Source organism: Lepidochelys kempii, chromosome 13 (genome assembly GCF_965140285.1).
Source record: "Lepidochelys kempii isolate rLepKem1 chromosome 13, rLepKem1.hap1, whole genome shotgun sequence".
Lineage (NCBI taxonomy): Eukaryota > Metazoa > Chordata > Testudines > Cheloniidae > Lepidochelys > Lepidochelys kempii.
The window spans coordinates 25,120,783-25,135,394 of NC_136392.1; the positions used below are offsets into that span (position 1 = coordinate 25,120,783).

The 14,612-nt window shown below is 52.8% G+C and overlaps 1 protein-coding gene across 2 annotated transcripts in view; it reads right to left on the minus strand.

The window, feature by feature from the left end:
* Positions 1-14,612, minus strand: part of L3MBTL1 (L3MBTL histone methyl-lysine binding protein 1) — a 67,855-nt gene that overhangs the window by 40,029 nt on the left and 13,214 nt on the right. Inside the window, exons 3-11 of one of the 2 annotated variants that reach the window (XM_073309817.2) lie at positions 9,613-9,836; positions 8,375-8,519; positions 7,366-7,504; positions 6,398-6,524; positions 5,594-5,681; positions 4,330-4,421; positions 3,616-3,720; positions 2,114-2,249; positions 982-1,073 (exon numbers count right to left, since the gene is read on the minus strand). In XM_073309817.2, coding sequence (XP_073165918.2) covers positions 982-1,073; positions 2,114-2,249; positions 3,616-3,720; positions 4,330-4,421; positions 5,594-5,681; positions 6,398-6,524; positions 7,366-7,504; positions 8,375-8,519; positions 9,613-9,836 — 1,148 coding nt within the window. Of the gene's footprint in view, positions 1-981; positions 1,083-2,113; positions 2,250-3,615; positions 3,721-4,329; positions 4,422-5,593; positions 5,682-6,397; positions 6,525-7,365; positions 7,505-8,374; positions 8,520-9,612; positions 9,837-14,612 lie in introns of both variants that reach the window. The other variant, XM_073309815.2, reaches the window with a different exon arrangement.

Genomic DNA, 14,612 nt, shown 5'->3' on the forward strand with positions numbered 1-14,612 from the left:
AATGAGAAATTGTTGCGATAATCACACATCATTTGTTGGTATTGATTTTATCAGAGAGACAATGATGGATTATTATTATTTATTCTTTAAGAGCTGATAAGGCCTTTTTTTTTTCCCCTAGAAAATTTTTGAAAATGTCAGCAAAAAGGATATTTTATTCAGGGTTCTTTGTACAAATATTCCAGGTATCACCCACCCCCCTCCCCTTTCTCTCCCTGTTCCATTCCATTTTGCTTCTGAAAAAAGGAGAGAACATGGAAGAAAGAGAGAGAAAGGAAGGATACAGGTGAAAAACTGACCTTTTATTGGTTTAAAAAAAAATCTAGAAATTTTTTTAAAAAAAGAAAAAAGTTTTCCTGGAAATATTTTTAAACAAATATTTTTGACCAGCTCTGTCTGTGGCTATATCTACATTTATGGCGGCAGGTAGAGTATGGGCACTGCACGTCTGGCTAGCGCGGGCATAAGTAGCAGTGTAGGCAGTGACGGACGGATTAGGTGAGTAGAGTGGAGTAAGCGCGCGACATGCCTGAACCCCCTGGTATAAACCCTACACAGTTCTCCACACACCCAGGCAGTGCCTCCCATGTCTATCCTGCTGCCTCCACCCTGCCAGAGCCTTTCCCCCCTGCTGGAGCCTTTCACTGCGGCGTGTGTCGTGCCTGTACTCCACATGGCACCTTAAGTGTAGACACAGGCTGTATTAGAGATGGGTCCGAACAAACCTCCCTTATCTGAACAACCCCCAGCATTGGTGATGCAGTGACACAGCCACTAATTTACACTGTTCTTTGTGTGCACGGTGCATGAACAGGTCGGTCCTGTTCTCTGTGGGTCACCCCCATTTCAGAAGCAGCATTACTATTGGGATTGGGAAGGGATCGGGGGCAAGCAGCCAAAGCAAAACTGGTGGGGAGATCCCCTTTGGGGGGAAATGCATGTGAAGGTAGAGGAGTATGCTTGGAAGGATCTGCCACTCACATTGTTTGGGGTCACAAAGAGGTGCCTGGGAGCAGCCTGAGCCTTCGTTATCCTCAGATAGTTCATCCAGCTGAACTCCTCCTCTTTGTAACCTAAACACCCTCAGGAAAAGAAAAGACAGAAGCAAATGTACAGAGAGAGCAGCAGCTCCTCCACAGGCCAGCGGGACCTGCAAGGACAGGCGTGGTACCTCTATGCTGTACTTCAAAGCACTGCCTAGGCGTCAGACGGGGGAGCCAACATCCACCCACTGCCTCCTGCCCAGCATCTACCCTTCTACCACCCTGCAGCCCTCATCACTCCCGAATGGGTGCACATGGCAGCAGGGCCGTCCCTAGCTGTTCTGGGGCCCTACGCAGCCCCCCTGTGGGGGGGCGGCTGGCTTGGGGGGTAAGGGGGAACCACCCCCCAGCACTCACCGGCGGCGCGGACTGGGGCCGGGTCACTGCACTTCCCGCCACCAGTGAGTGCAGACCCAACCTTGCTGCAGAACTGTGGGGAGTGGGGGTGGGGCTGGGGCGGAGCAGGGCCCTGGAGAAGAGCCAGGCAGGGGCTGGAGCAGCACGCAGCTGCGCGGGGCACCAGGAAATTTCACCAGTGGTTGGCATATGGGTAAGGACGGCCCTGCATGGCGGCGTAGTGGTTGTGGCACAGGCAGAATGGGGAATGCTGCAGTACCGCTACTAGCCACAGGGGCCAAGGGCGACAAGCACTCTTCGCTCCCGTTGGTCTGTGTGCTTGGCCCCTCACTGGGTCAGGCCCTACACATCTGCTTTTCAGTGCTGCCCACCATGCTCCTGGCTGGGACCATGACACCCGGGACTAAAAGTCTCAACATCTGAGCAGGATTTGAACCCAGACCTCCAGAGGCGACAGACACCTACATTAACATACTGTGCCATGCAGTGCCACGCCCTCCCACATGGGAGAATCTGACTCCTCCCCCTGTAGCACCACTGTCTCCTCTTCTCCCTACAGGTCTCCATCCTCGGTTTGAGCACTGAGGAAGACATAACCAGCCCTCTCCTGCTCTCAGAGGTCCCACAGGCTCCCACGCATCCTGACAGCCAGCACACAAGGGGAAGCCCCATCTGGAGCAGCGTCCACAGTCCTGAGGTCACCGACCTCTTACCTTTGGGGGGCTGCAGTTTGTGCCCCGTCTCCTCAGACCAGCCAGCAGGATGAATGTTGGGGGAGTCGGCGTTCAGCCAGAAATCATGGCATTCAGAGTAGCCGTCAAAGTGCAGACGCATCCGATAACCACACACCTGCAGGGAGGAGGGGAAGGGAACTGAAGGATGAGAGCGCCCCCCAGTTGCACTGCCCCGGGTGTGCTCTAACTCCCTTCAAGCAACATGTGCCTAAGACGTCTGTCTGGCAGCCCACGCACAAGCCCCATCACTTACCTCTTTGCTAGCTTGCTGAGAAGGCTGGAGAGCCATATTGACATGCTGGTGTCAGGAATCAGGAAATGCATTTGAAGTCTGGGAGATCTGTGCGTTTAACATAGGAACAGGGCAGGCACTGAGCCGCTGGCCCCAGTACTTCTACTCTCAGCAACAGCGACAGAAAGATTCCGACTTTACCGCCAGCCTTTCTTGTCGGGGCACAGGGTGAAACGGTGACGCAGTCAGCACTGGTGTGGATCCAGGGTTATAAAGATCTCACAGTGGCAAATTCCCCCCTCTCCTTCTCCCAAGCGTTTTACAAGAGGTTGTTGCCCTGGCAAAAATATGCCAGCAGCAAGAAATAAACAAAACAGCTGCTTTGTGGAATTTCTCACCTTGAAGAAGGATTGAGTAGACTTCAGCTGCTGGCCCATGAGTGCTGTAGGTCACGGACTGTGCACCTGACACAAATGCAGTACAGATGGAAGGGTCTGGCCTGACAGCCTAGAGACTGAAGGCCTCTGTTTATCCACAGAATGGGTGCAGATCGGACAGTGGAAGAACAAGCTCCTACTCACTGCCCCACCAACGTGGCTCAGACTGTCCAAGAGTGATTAAATCAAGGGACCATAGGGTACTTCCGTCTCCATGGTCTACTCACTCCTGGGTTCCTCTGACGACCGTGCTAATATGGCCGCCAACCGAGATGGTGATTCTGCGACGTGGCCACCCATCCTCTACCAACCCGACTGACACCCCCAACTCACTTGAGATACACCACCAAACCACCAGTGCATTTCACAACCAGCAGCTTGGCCAAGCGATGGTCTGGGTGACTGCCAGCCAGCTCTGGGTTTGAACAGATGGCCTAACTGTGTGACTCACGAGTGGTCTGCTGAGCCAGAGAGCACAGCATTTCCTTCTCTCCTGGAAACCCCGCCCACAACACGGCTGTGAGCACGCGTGGGGAAAGGGCAGCGGAGGAGCTGCGAAAGGCGGGCAGGAGCTGTCGGCCTGTAGCTGTGGCTGCACAGGAGGACATGGAATGGCAATGTCATGCTGAAGACCATCAGAGGAGGGAGGTTCTGGAACAGCCTCCCAGTAGGAGGAATGGGGGCAAACCACGCAACTAGTGTCAAGTTGGAGCTCGATATGTTTATCGTCAAGATCATATGCCCAGGTTCCCTGCAATAGCAGGAGACTGGACTTGATGAGCCAGGAGGTCCCTATCAGTCCCATGTCTTACCTCAGCCACAGTCAGGATGAAGTACATCGAAGGGTGCTGGGGATCAATCCCCTCCAGCTTCATCCCCACCTTGAAGCCGTTCTTGTGCTGGGCGACTGACTGGTACTGAAAACAAGAGAGAAATAGACATGCTCCAATCACCCATCACAGCCCATTGGGGGACGGAGTCCTGGGGTTAACCAATGGGGTTTTTTTGTGTTTTAAAGCTATTCTCTGTTTTCTGTGGTTTTATTTCTCTCATTGCCAACAGGACAGGAAACACAACAGTACAGCTTGCCATGCATGCTCCCCTGAGCACTCCCTATTGCCCAGCCTGGAGATGAGCCTCCCCTAAGTATAGGGGTGTTTGCAACTGGAGCTATGGGCTCATCTCTTGCCCAGACAAGGGCAGGAAAGAGCGGTTCGTAGAGTGAATTAGACTCACGTTTTCCCAGCCAGCGGGCAGATGGTGAAGGTCGGGGTGGGGCAGAATCAAGGGGAAGGAGGAGAAGGGCATTGCCAGGGCCATCACTCTTTAGGGCATTTGCTGAGCAAACAGGCTTCGAGTGGGGGGCAAAGGTCACAAAGAGGAGGGCTAGAGCAAAGCTGGAGAGCGGCAGAGGATTGGGCATTGCTCAAAGCTAGGAAAACAGGAACGAGATGGAGAGGGGACAAGAAGAGACAAAAGAAAAGCCAGGAGAAGAGGAGGCATCAGGAAAGAAAATCCCAACTCACGCCCTGGAACAGATTTAAAGGGGCAGCAATGGCTTTCTGCTCCTCCAGGTAGGACGCCCAGGACCAGCCTTCTTTCTTCTCCTCACTGGAACCTGAGCTCGGCAAAAACGCACACACATGCCAGTCAGAGACGCGGCTGAAGATCTGGTTAGTTTGCATAGGAACCGACCCTTGAGATGGTCCAGTCCAGGCAAGGGGAAAGGCAGACCAGCTCCCCCCACCTCACCCCAGAGTGCATCGCGCAGGGTCCTTCACCAGCCTCCAACCGCTTTCACCTGCGTTCGGAGACGGGGGAAGGCAGAGGTGGGCCTGCCCAGTGAATGACGCACCTAGACGAAAAGGGCTGTATCCTGCTCTCAGTGACATTCTCCCATCCCCAGTGACGGCAGGCACCGCCCTCCAGGCGTAACACTGGGCCAAAGCCCTGTCTGTCCATCTGTTCAGCTGGAGGGGGGAGATGGAAAGCCATCTCCCATGCAGACCAGACCTAGGCCAGTCTTCTTTCTATCCCTTTACATGGTGCCACTGCTTATAGTGAGGGGCCCAGGGTCAGGCAATAAGTCCCATTCCTTTTAATCCAACCAAAGGTTCAGGAACAGCTATAAAAACAACAAGAGGGAGTCCCCAAAGCAGCCAGAGACAGGCCAGCTCCATTGGCTCAGGGGCTAACCAATTCGCAAGGCTGAGTGTGAGCTGATGCATTTGTACTGGCATGTGCCTATCTGAGATGTTTATCTGGCTCCGGTCACAATTTTTAACCCATTAAAGACCCCTGGGAGGAAGGCAAGTGCTACTAGACCCATTGCACAGAGGGGGAACCAAGGCACAGAGAAACTAAGTGACTTGCCCAAGGTCATAGGAAGTCTATGGTAAAGCAGAGATTGAACCCAGGTCTACCTAACCACTGACCCAGCACCCTAAGTCCTGGGCCATCCATCCTCTCTTCACTTGGGGAGCTCTCTGGTGGGAAAGGGACTATAGGAACCCAAATCTTAATGCTATCAGTAGATGTATTCAGAGACTAGACACGGGACTAGGCGGGTCTGAACCAATCTGACAGTTCCTATGGCTAATCATCCATGCAATACAAGGTAACATCATTTCATCAGGGGGCCTCCGGTGGCATCATGAGCTACAGGAGTGCCCCCCCGCCGGGATGTTGTCACCTGGATGGTGAGCAGGTCACTGCAGCTGTCTTTTACCCACCTGTAGCTGCTGCTGCCTGGGAAGCAGTGACTAGAGACTGCTCTGCCAAACCCCTTACCATGCTGGTTCATGCTCCACTCTTCGCTCTCCGTGTTGCTGATGGTGGGGTCTCCCCCCGAGTTCTTTCTCTCTTCCTGCTTCTCCTCCTAACCATGAGAGGACAGAGAACTGATGTCAGTCACTCACCAGCCTTGTAGTGTCTCAGACCTTCTTTGATTATGACAGTGCTCAAGAATTTTTGGGTACCCAAATCCAACAAATGGACAGCCAAAAAGATCTGGCTTGTGAGTAGACCGAAGCAGTTGGAGCGGGATTTGGGAGTGGATTTGAAAGGACCTCACTAAAGATGGATTTATTGTGGGCAGTGCCATCTTATTTTTTCGGCCAGTTGGTGCTTTAGGCCCCAGAACACAGCATCTGGGTCACAGAGGCAGATGCGCTCTGTCTTTTAAGGGTAGTTTCTTGGTGTTTCATGCTCACGAGGCCAGGGTTCTCACGGAGCTCAGGGCTGGGGGTTGAAGTGTTCAGCATCCACAATCATGGCTTGGTTTTCAAGAGTGCTCAGCACCCACCGTCCACCCAGGCACAGAGTCCTCTGAAAATCTGGCCCAAGACGTCCACAGTATTCAAGGGTCGGTCCCTTTGAATGTCTATTTCTTCCACTCTCTTTCCGCTCTTTGGAGATAAGTTGTCAGTTTCTGATTAATACTTGGACGTATAATTGATATAACACTGACAATTATAAATAAAAAAAGGGGACACAAACACACACACACACACACAATGGCAGGGCACCCTAGCCTCTCCACTGACAAGTATTTGTGTGTGATCTTGTCCCCTCTGTGCCGTCCCTCTCCCCTACCATTTGCTCTGATTCATACTCCTCCTCCTCCGAAGGGCTCTGGTAATCCTTTCTTTTCCGTTTTTTCACCGGCTTGAGGATTTCGGTGGCATTAGTGCTGCCGGCAGAGTTCTCCACTATGACAGACCTGCAGGGGAGAAGGGATTGTAAGGCCCATCAGCAGAGAAGAGCCACGCTGCACATTGGGATGTCAGCAAACTTGGTTTGAAGGGGCCTGGCAGGGAGGAAGGTTGTGCGGCCAACACCAGTCTGAGAAGCAACCAATTCCTCCTCCAGTGCCAAAACACACCCGTACACACAGGCACAAACATATATGCATGCACACACACACACACGGTTCCTCATGATTAAAATGAGCAATCTGCCAAGAACATGTGTCTTCATGAGGTCAAAATTAAGAGATAAGCCTGAACCAAAATCCTGCATCCAAGTATCCTCGAACTTTGGGGTGTCTGAAATCCAAATCTGAATCCAGATCCAAATAGACTGATCTTTGTAACGGTGTGGACCAAATGCCTTGATCCAAGTAACCCAGAATGACGGGGCACTGGAGATCCAGATCTACATGTGGTGGCCTGCCCTCATCTGTGAGCTGGGAAATCAGATGAGGGAAAACGTGTCCTGCGGGGACCAAGGTGAGGACGCCTTTCCCTGGGGAAGCTTCTCATAGTGCCAGGCTCAGCCCACTCCTGCACTGAGACCATAAACAATCTGAGTGAAAGCTTGGCCCCACTGAAATCAATAGCAAAACTCGCCCTGACTTCAACAAGCTCAGGGGCATCCTGCGCGTTTGCTTATAGAATAACCTGCCCACAGGAACAAGAGAGGGGTCTCCCAGCCCACGGAGAGACACCCCATATCCCCTTCTCTTCTAGAGAACAAAGGCTGGTCTGAGAAAGACAGGGTTTGGCTCAGAGCATTTCTCCCTAAGGTTCTTCTTCCCCAACCCGAAGTGGCGTCTCCTTTACCTTTCCTTGAACTGCCGATGACAGTGTTCGCTGCAGAATCCCCTGCCCTCCCGGGCCCCCTCCGACACATGTCTCCGGCCGCAGGTATCGCAGTGACACATACCCTCTGCTGTCGGCAGCTTGGGCTGCTCGGGCACGTCTGCGTCAGGAGAGAGTGAAAGGAAAGTGAACTCTCAACGGGAGAGAGCCGCCGGGGAAGGAGAACAGTACAGATCAGAAGACACCTGCCTCCCACGCAGTTCGAGGGTGGGCGTGGCACCACACACATGCCCTGGGGAGGCTGAAGCTCTCTTGCAGACCTACCCCGGGGCAGGACTGAGGGAGGCACTTTGGAAGCAGGCCCTGTAGTCAGCAGGTTCCCAGAGCCAGTGTGCAGCTGATTGCTGGGCTGGGCTTGGACAGGATGGACCGTCTCACTCCTTAGCAAGACGATAATGCGGTACAGAGAGGGAGAAAGCCCCATGGAATCTCTGCCTGAAAATGATGCAATGGTTCCAGCCAGCCACTGGGGTTTTGGGACAGGGCAACAGGTCTGTTGGGCTACTGGCCCTCCAGAAGACACCAACGACAAGCGGATAAAGGAGCCTTCTGGATTTCCCATGAGGGAAAGCCAAACACCCGTCTATAGGGGCAGAAGTGGGGATCTTTCTGGAGGGGTTGGGAAGGCAGAGCTCTGGAACCCACTGTGACTTAGCTCACCCCCACCCTCCCTTTAGGGTCTGAGATGACTTCAGAGGAGAGCCACCAGCAGAAACCCACCCTCCCCATGGCCCAGTGTGACAGAGATATTAACATCACCTCTGACACAAATACCGCTTCCCCATGTTTAAAGACATCAGAGCCAAACAGAGCCAGTGTAAGCAAGTGGGACTCCCTCAAAAGCTCCCCAGCCCTGGGCCCACCCACCAAGCCACAGTAAGAGGAAGTGCTGTCTCTTCCCAGCACTCTCCAAGTCATGGTGCCTAGCAGGGCGCCTAGAGCCAAAATCGTGCCAAGCTAGCATCCTTACCCTGAGCAGCAGCTGGATTGTCCCTGCTGGTGGGCGCCACCTCCAACTCCCCATCTCTCTCCGCATGACTCTCCTTTAGAGGCTCCACAGGGGGGATCTTATCCGCACTCACCACTTTCAGCGTCCCATATTCATTTATCCGAAACTGGGTTATTAATGCGCACACACAAGAGAGAAGAAAGATAAAAGCATAATCCACTGGGGAGTGTGCCACAGGTCCCTCTTTGGGCCCACCCACAAGGGACGGGAGTCTGGGACAGTCCCAGCTAGGAAGCCTTAGCTCAAGTTGTAGCAGCTTGTGATTTTTAGATGTGAAGGTTCCTAGTTCAAACCCCAGTGTGTCAGCCAAGATGGCGGCCATCACAAAAACATAAGGCATGAAGGACTAATGGACTCAGACATAACATTGGTGACCCATCTCTCCCATGAAGGTCAACCCTTCCCCTGGTGCTGGACATGCCAGGTCAGCCCTACCAGGTGAGAGAGGGGCAAAGAATAGGATGGGGGTATGGGAGCTGTGGGGTCTCCACCCAGCCCTTTCACTGACCTGCTATTCAACCTCAGGGAAAGCTTTTCACTGCCATGGAGACGGCAGGGTTTGGCCTGGTGGCTGACACAGCAGGGAGGGGCAGAGTGCTGTCCGGAGGCTGGGACGGCCCGGAGGAGGCTGGCTGAGGTAGTGGAGGGGACGGGGTACACCGGTTACTGTAACAGTCTAGTCACTGCAGCTGTGTGTTGTGCGTGGATCACTAGCACTGAGCTACCGAGCCAGCCCCAGTAGGTGCTTAGCATAAACACCCGCCGAACCACCTCTAAAGATCGTCCTGACAGGACATACTTAGGCCAACATTTCAGTGGTGGGTGCCATGGTTTGGCCTGCAAAAGCGTACACGCACGGGGGCCACAGCTGTGCTCTGAAAGGCCACTGGACCATACAGAGCCAGTGACGTCTGCTCCTTCAGCGTGTGCAGTTACCTGTTTGTGGGCACACCTGCAGCATCCTCCACCCAAAGGCTGGCCAGCGATTTAAAGGGTCCCCTCTCATTCTCAGCTAATGAGGAACAGGCTCAGAAGATAAAACCCTAAGGATGAACCTGGAGGGCAGGAGCCCAAGGAGATGCTCTTATTGCCCTCCTAGAAAAGCAGCTGCATAACCTGCCAGTTCATAATTCTCCATGGGTGCGCCCAGCCGGGGTTAAGGGTGCTAGTGTACAGAGGTCTGGCTTCCCCGCACTTACCCTTAAGTTGCTGCCAGGCAGAGTGGCCACCCCATCTTTCCACTCCAGCACCCGCACAGTATTGCAGGTCTGCACCCCGCTGATCTGGGGGATGACGGTCGCTGTGATCGGCTCGTTCCCTGCCCCCCTCTCCAGTCTCTCGGCGCCTGCGCTTCTCTGCGGCTCCCGGGGAAATCGCTGGATCTCTAAGGTGCTGGCGGGGAGGTTGATGGTGGTGGCATTTGCTGGAGAAGGGTGAAAAGGTAAAGAGGGACAAACACTTGATATACATGCAGCAGGCGCGGGGCAAGACAGCAGCCAAATACAGCACAAGGGGGTGAGGGATGCCAGGCACACGGTCTGCGCTCACTCTGTTCTCACACCCAACTCTTAGGTTTGTGCCAGGGGTTTCCTTGAAAGGTGTCAATCCGCTGGGTCTGACCTGCCTTACAGCAACAGCTACTCATTCTGTGTCCTGCAGAATCAAGCCCCAATTCTGAGCTCAACACATCTCAACGGGGGGAAGGGAGCTGCATGCCACCTCTGCAGCCCCCCATTGGATTCTGGAGGGACACAGGGCAGGAGCTGCAATGGGAGAAGAGCAGAGAGGAGGACTGAGGGCCAGGTGGAAGAAGGGAAGCGAGGGGCTGAGCACTGAAGTGTTCATTGGGTTCCAGTTAGGAATAACTACAGGAATAACAGGGCCTGATTCTCCTTTACACTCATGCCCACTCTGGACCTTAATGCGGGTGCCAGTTACAGCTACAACTGTAAGGCCAGCACAGTGTAAAGGGCCCCAGTGCAAATGAGAATCAGGCCCAGTACATTTTAAACTTCATCTACACCAGTTAGAACCAGCTGGATGAGCACTGGGTCTCTGTCCCTTCCAGCCCTCTGAGTCTGCTCAGCACCCCCCTAAGGGCCAAGCTGCAGCTGCGCTCCCGGAAGGGTGTCTGACTCCCTGGGCTAGGGAGCACACTGGGCACAGGCCTGCGCCTGAACTGCTGCAGAGCCGCAATGGTTGGGAACAGCAAATTACATCCCAAGCTAATGACAAAACAGCAGCTGCTCCACACAGACAAAGGTGTGGTCACAGCAACCCAGGTTTTGGTTCCTTCATGGCAGGACTGCTGCAATGGAAGCCACCCAGATTCCCTGATCTGCCCCAGCTGCTCTGCATTGCTCAGATGGTGGAAAGCGACCGTATTCAGGCTGGAGGCAGCCAGTGGAGAATCCCTCCTGCGCAGGGTAACACGTGCAGGTGTAAAGCTGGCAGAAGTGATGCAGCCACCTCCAGCAAAAGGGGATGGAGGTAGTGTGCTGCGGGCCACAGAATCATAGAAATGTAGGACCGAAGGGACCTGGAAAGGTCATCTAGTCCAGGCCCCTGCACCGAGGCAGAACTAAGTATTATCTAGACCATCCGTGACAGGTGCTTGTCTAACCTGCTCTTAAAAACCTCCAATGACAGCGATTCCACAATCTCCCTTGGCAATTTGTTCTACTGCTTAACTACCCTGAAAGTCAGGAAGTTTTCCTAATGTCTAACCTAAATCTCCTTTCCTGCAATTTAAGCCCATTATTTCTTGTGCTGTCCTCAGTGGATAAAGAGCACAATTTATCACCCTTTTCTTTATAACAACTTTTTACATACTTGAAGACTGTTATCATGTCTCCCCTCAGTCTTCCTTCCTCCAGAATAAAGAAACCCCATTTTTTCATGGGAGGTCATGTTTTCTAGACCTTTAATCATTTTTGTTGCTCTCCTATAGGCTTTTTTTTCAATTTGTCTACCTTTTTCCTTAAGTGTGTCATCCAGAACTGGACACCAGTGCTGAGTAGAGTGGAAAAATTACTTCTAGTATCTTACTTCCAACACTCTTGATAATACATCCCAGAATAATGTTTGCTTTCTTTGCAACAGTGTTACACTGTTGATTCATATTTAGCTTTTTTCTTTCTTACATCATTTTGTATAAGTGCAACTGATTGTTCTTTCCTATGTGGAGTACCTTACATTTGTCCTTATTGAATTTCATCGTATTTATTTCAGACCATTTCTCCAGTTTGTCAAGATCATTTTGAATTCTAATTCTGTCTTTCAAAGTGCCTGCAGCTTGGTATGATCCACAAACTTTATAAGTGTACTCCCTATGCCATTATCCAAATAATTTATGAAAATATTGAACAGAACTGGACCCAGAACAGATCCTGGAGGGACCTCACTCAATATGGACTGTGAACCATTGATATCTACTCTCTGAGTATGGTTTTCCAACCAGTTGTGGACCCACCTTATAGCAGGTTTGTCTAGGCCAGGGGTGGGCAAACTTTTTGGCCCGAGGGCCACATCGGGGTGTGAAATTGTATAGAGGGCCGGGTAGAGAAGGCTGTGCCCCCGAAACAGCCTGGCCCCCACCCCCTATCCACCCGCTCCCATTTTTCATCCCCCGACTGCCCGCCTCAGAACCCCTGACCCATCCAACTCTCCCTGCTCCTTGTCCCCTGACCGCCCCCTCCCGGGACCCCCCGCCCCAAACCACCCCCCCCGGGATCTCACCCTGTATCCAACCCACCATGCTCCCTGTCCCTTGACTGCCCCGACCCCTATCCACACCCCCGCCCCCTGACAGCCCTGTCCCCTGAGTGCCCCCCAGCCCCTATCCACCCCGCTGCCCCCCGACAGGCCCCCCTGGACTCTCACACCCTATCCAATCCCTCTGTTCCCCGACCGCCCCATCCCAGAACCTCTGCCTCATCCAACCGCTCCCTGTCCCTGACTGCCCCCCGGGACCTCCTACCCAACCCCCTCACTGCCACGCACACACGCACGCCACCACCACACCATGCCGCTCAGAGCGGCCGGAGCTCGCAGCCCTGCTGCCCGCACGGCCGCGGGGGAGGGGGGACAGCGGGAGAGGGGCTAGCCTCCCCAGCCAGGAGCTCAAGGGCCAGGCAAGAGGGTCCCTCAGGCCGGATGTGGCTCGCGGGCCGTAGTTTGCCCACCTCTGGTCTAGGCTATGTTTCCCTAGTCTGTTTATGAGAAGATCATGTGAGAGACAGTATCAAAAGCCTTACTAAAGACAAGATATATCACATCTACAGCTTCTCCTCTATCCACAAGGCTTGTTACCCTGTCAAAGAAGGATGTTATGTTGGTTTGTCATGATTTGTTCTTGACAAATCTACGTTGACTGTTAGTTATTATCACATTATTATCTTCCAGGTACTTACAAATTGATTGTTTGATTCTTTGCTCCATTATCTTACTGGGTATTGAAGTTAAGCTGATTGGTCTATAATTCCTTGGGTTGTCCTTATTCCCCTCTTTACAGATAGGAATATATTTGCCCTTTTCCAGTCCTCTGGGATCTCTCCCATCCTCCACGAGTTCTCAAAGATAACTGCGAATGGCTCAGAGATCTCTTCAGCCAGTTCCTTAAGCATTCCAGGATGTATTTTGTCAGGCCCTGCCGACTTGAAGACATCTAACTTGTCCAAGTAATTCTTAACTTGCTCTTTCCCTATTTTAACGCCAGATCCTACCCCGATGTTCATCGTGCGATCACAGCTAACCGTTTTGGTGAAAAACAAACAAAAAAGGCATCGAACGCTTTGGCCATTGCGGTATTTTCTGTCATCGCCTTTCCCTCCCTCATTGAGTAATGGGCCTACTGCATCCTTGGTCTTCCTCTTATTTCTCAGATGTTTGTAAAATATATTTGTATGGTAGAGCAGAGCTCTCCTGCATCTCTCCTTCACTGGGGTGAGTTAGAGCAAGCCTTCAGCTGCTCTAATGTCCACCAGGGCTTCCAGGCAGCTCTTCCCTGCCCCTCCATTTTGTGCAGGCAAAGCTTGGGCTGCAAATTCAGCCCAGCAATTGAAGTTGGCCCTGAATGTAATGGCCCAGCTGCTAAGTCGAAGCCCCACTGCTCTGCAACCCGTCCTGGCTCCTGGTCCTCACCTTCAAATCCCTCAACAGGCTCCATGCCAGCTTCCTACTGGAAACCCTTGCCCGGTCTTTCTGCTCCACTCCAAACTACTGCAAATCAGGCATCGGGCTACTACCTACGCCCAGGATGTACATTGACAAGGATGAGGCGAGCAGCCGATCGTACTGACTGGCTGCTGGGTGTTAGCAGCACGTGGGAACCATGCTGGATCATCCCCCTCAAGGTGCTAGTTAACATCCACTTTACCCCTGGGAACTGTGCTGGGAACCACTTTGATGCAGGAGTCCTGGGAGAACCACCAGCTCTCCAACGGCCAGGAACATCTCCAAGGAGGCACAAGTCTCCCCGTTGGCCAGGAGACAGAGAAAACCTAAGGAAGTACCTCAAAACCCTTCCTAGCAGGGATCTCGCTCAGGGCTTATGTTGCACAACTGGGTACAGGAAGGAGGGAGATGTGGGGGAGGAAGTGAAAGAAAGATGGGATGGGAGTGAGAGTTAAAGGGGAGGGAGAGAGCGTGTGAACGGGCTGTGGGGAAGGATATGGCCTAGATAACTGGGCTGTAGAGTTATGTGCACCCATATCCAAGGGCTCTGATCCCCCCCGGGGTAGCCCTGACAGTGAACCCCAGGTGCTGTTACCCTGCCAGCACCCTAAGATGAGGGGACAGGCATGCCCTCAGCTTCCCTGGCTTGCGGTGTATCCATTGGATGGATCAACACAAGATCTTAAACAAGACTAACACTTACAGCACAAGCATGCCCAAAACGCCATCCCAGCCCCAAGCCCTGCTGCGTGTCCCATGGGGGAGAATCTGCTATGCAAATATTTCCTACAGTTTACAAGCCTATTATTGTAAGTTGCCTTCCCCTTCCATGGCTGGTCTATATAGAATTTAACAGCCTACTGCTGCTGTCTAATGGAGGTGCTCTCGAGGCTCAAGTGGTAAGAGATCCATCCCAGAGGAGCAGGAGGTGGTGACTCCATGAATGGAGGAAACATCCCAAGCTATTTGGAGAAAGGAAGGATAGTTCCATAGTTATGGCACTAGTCTAGGTCTTGGGAGACCT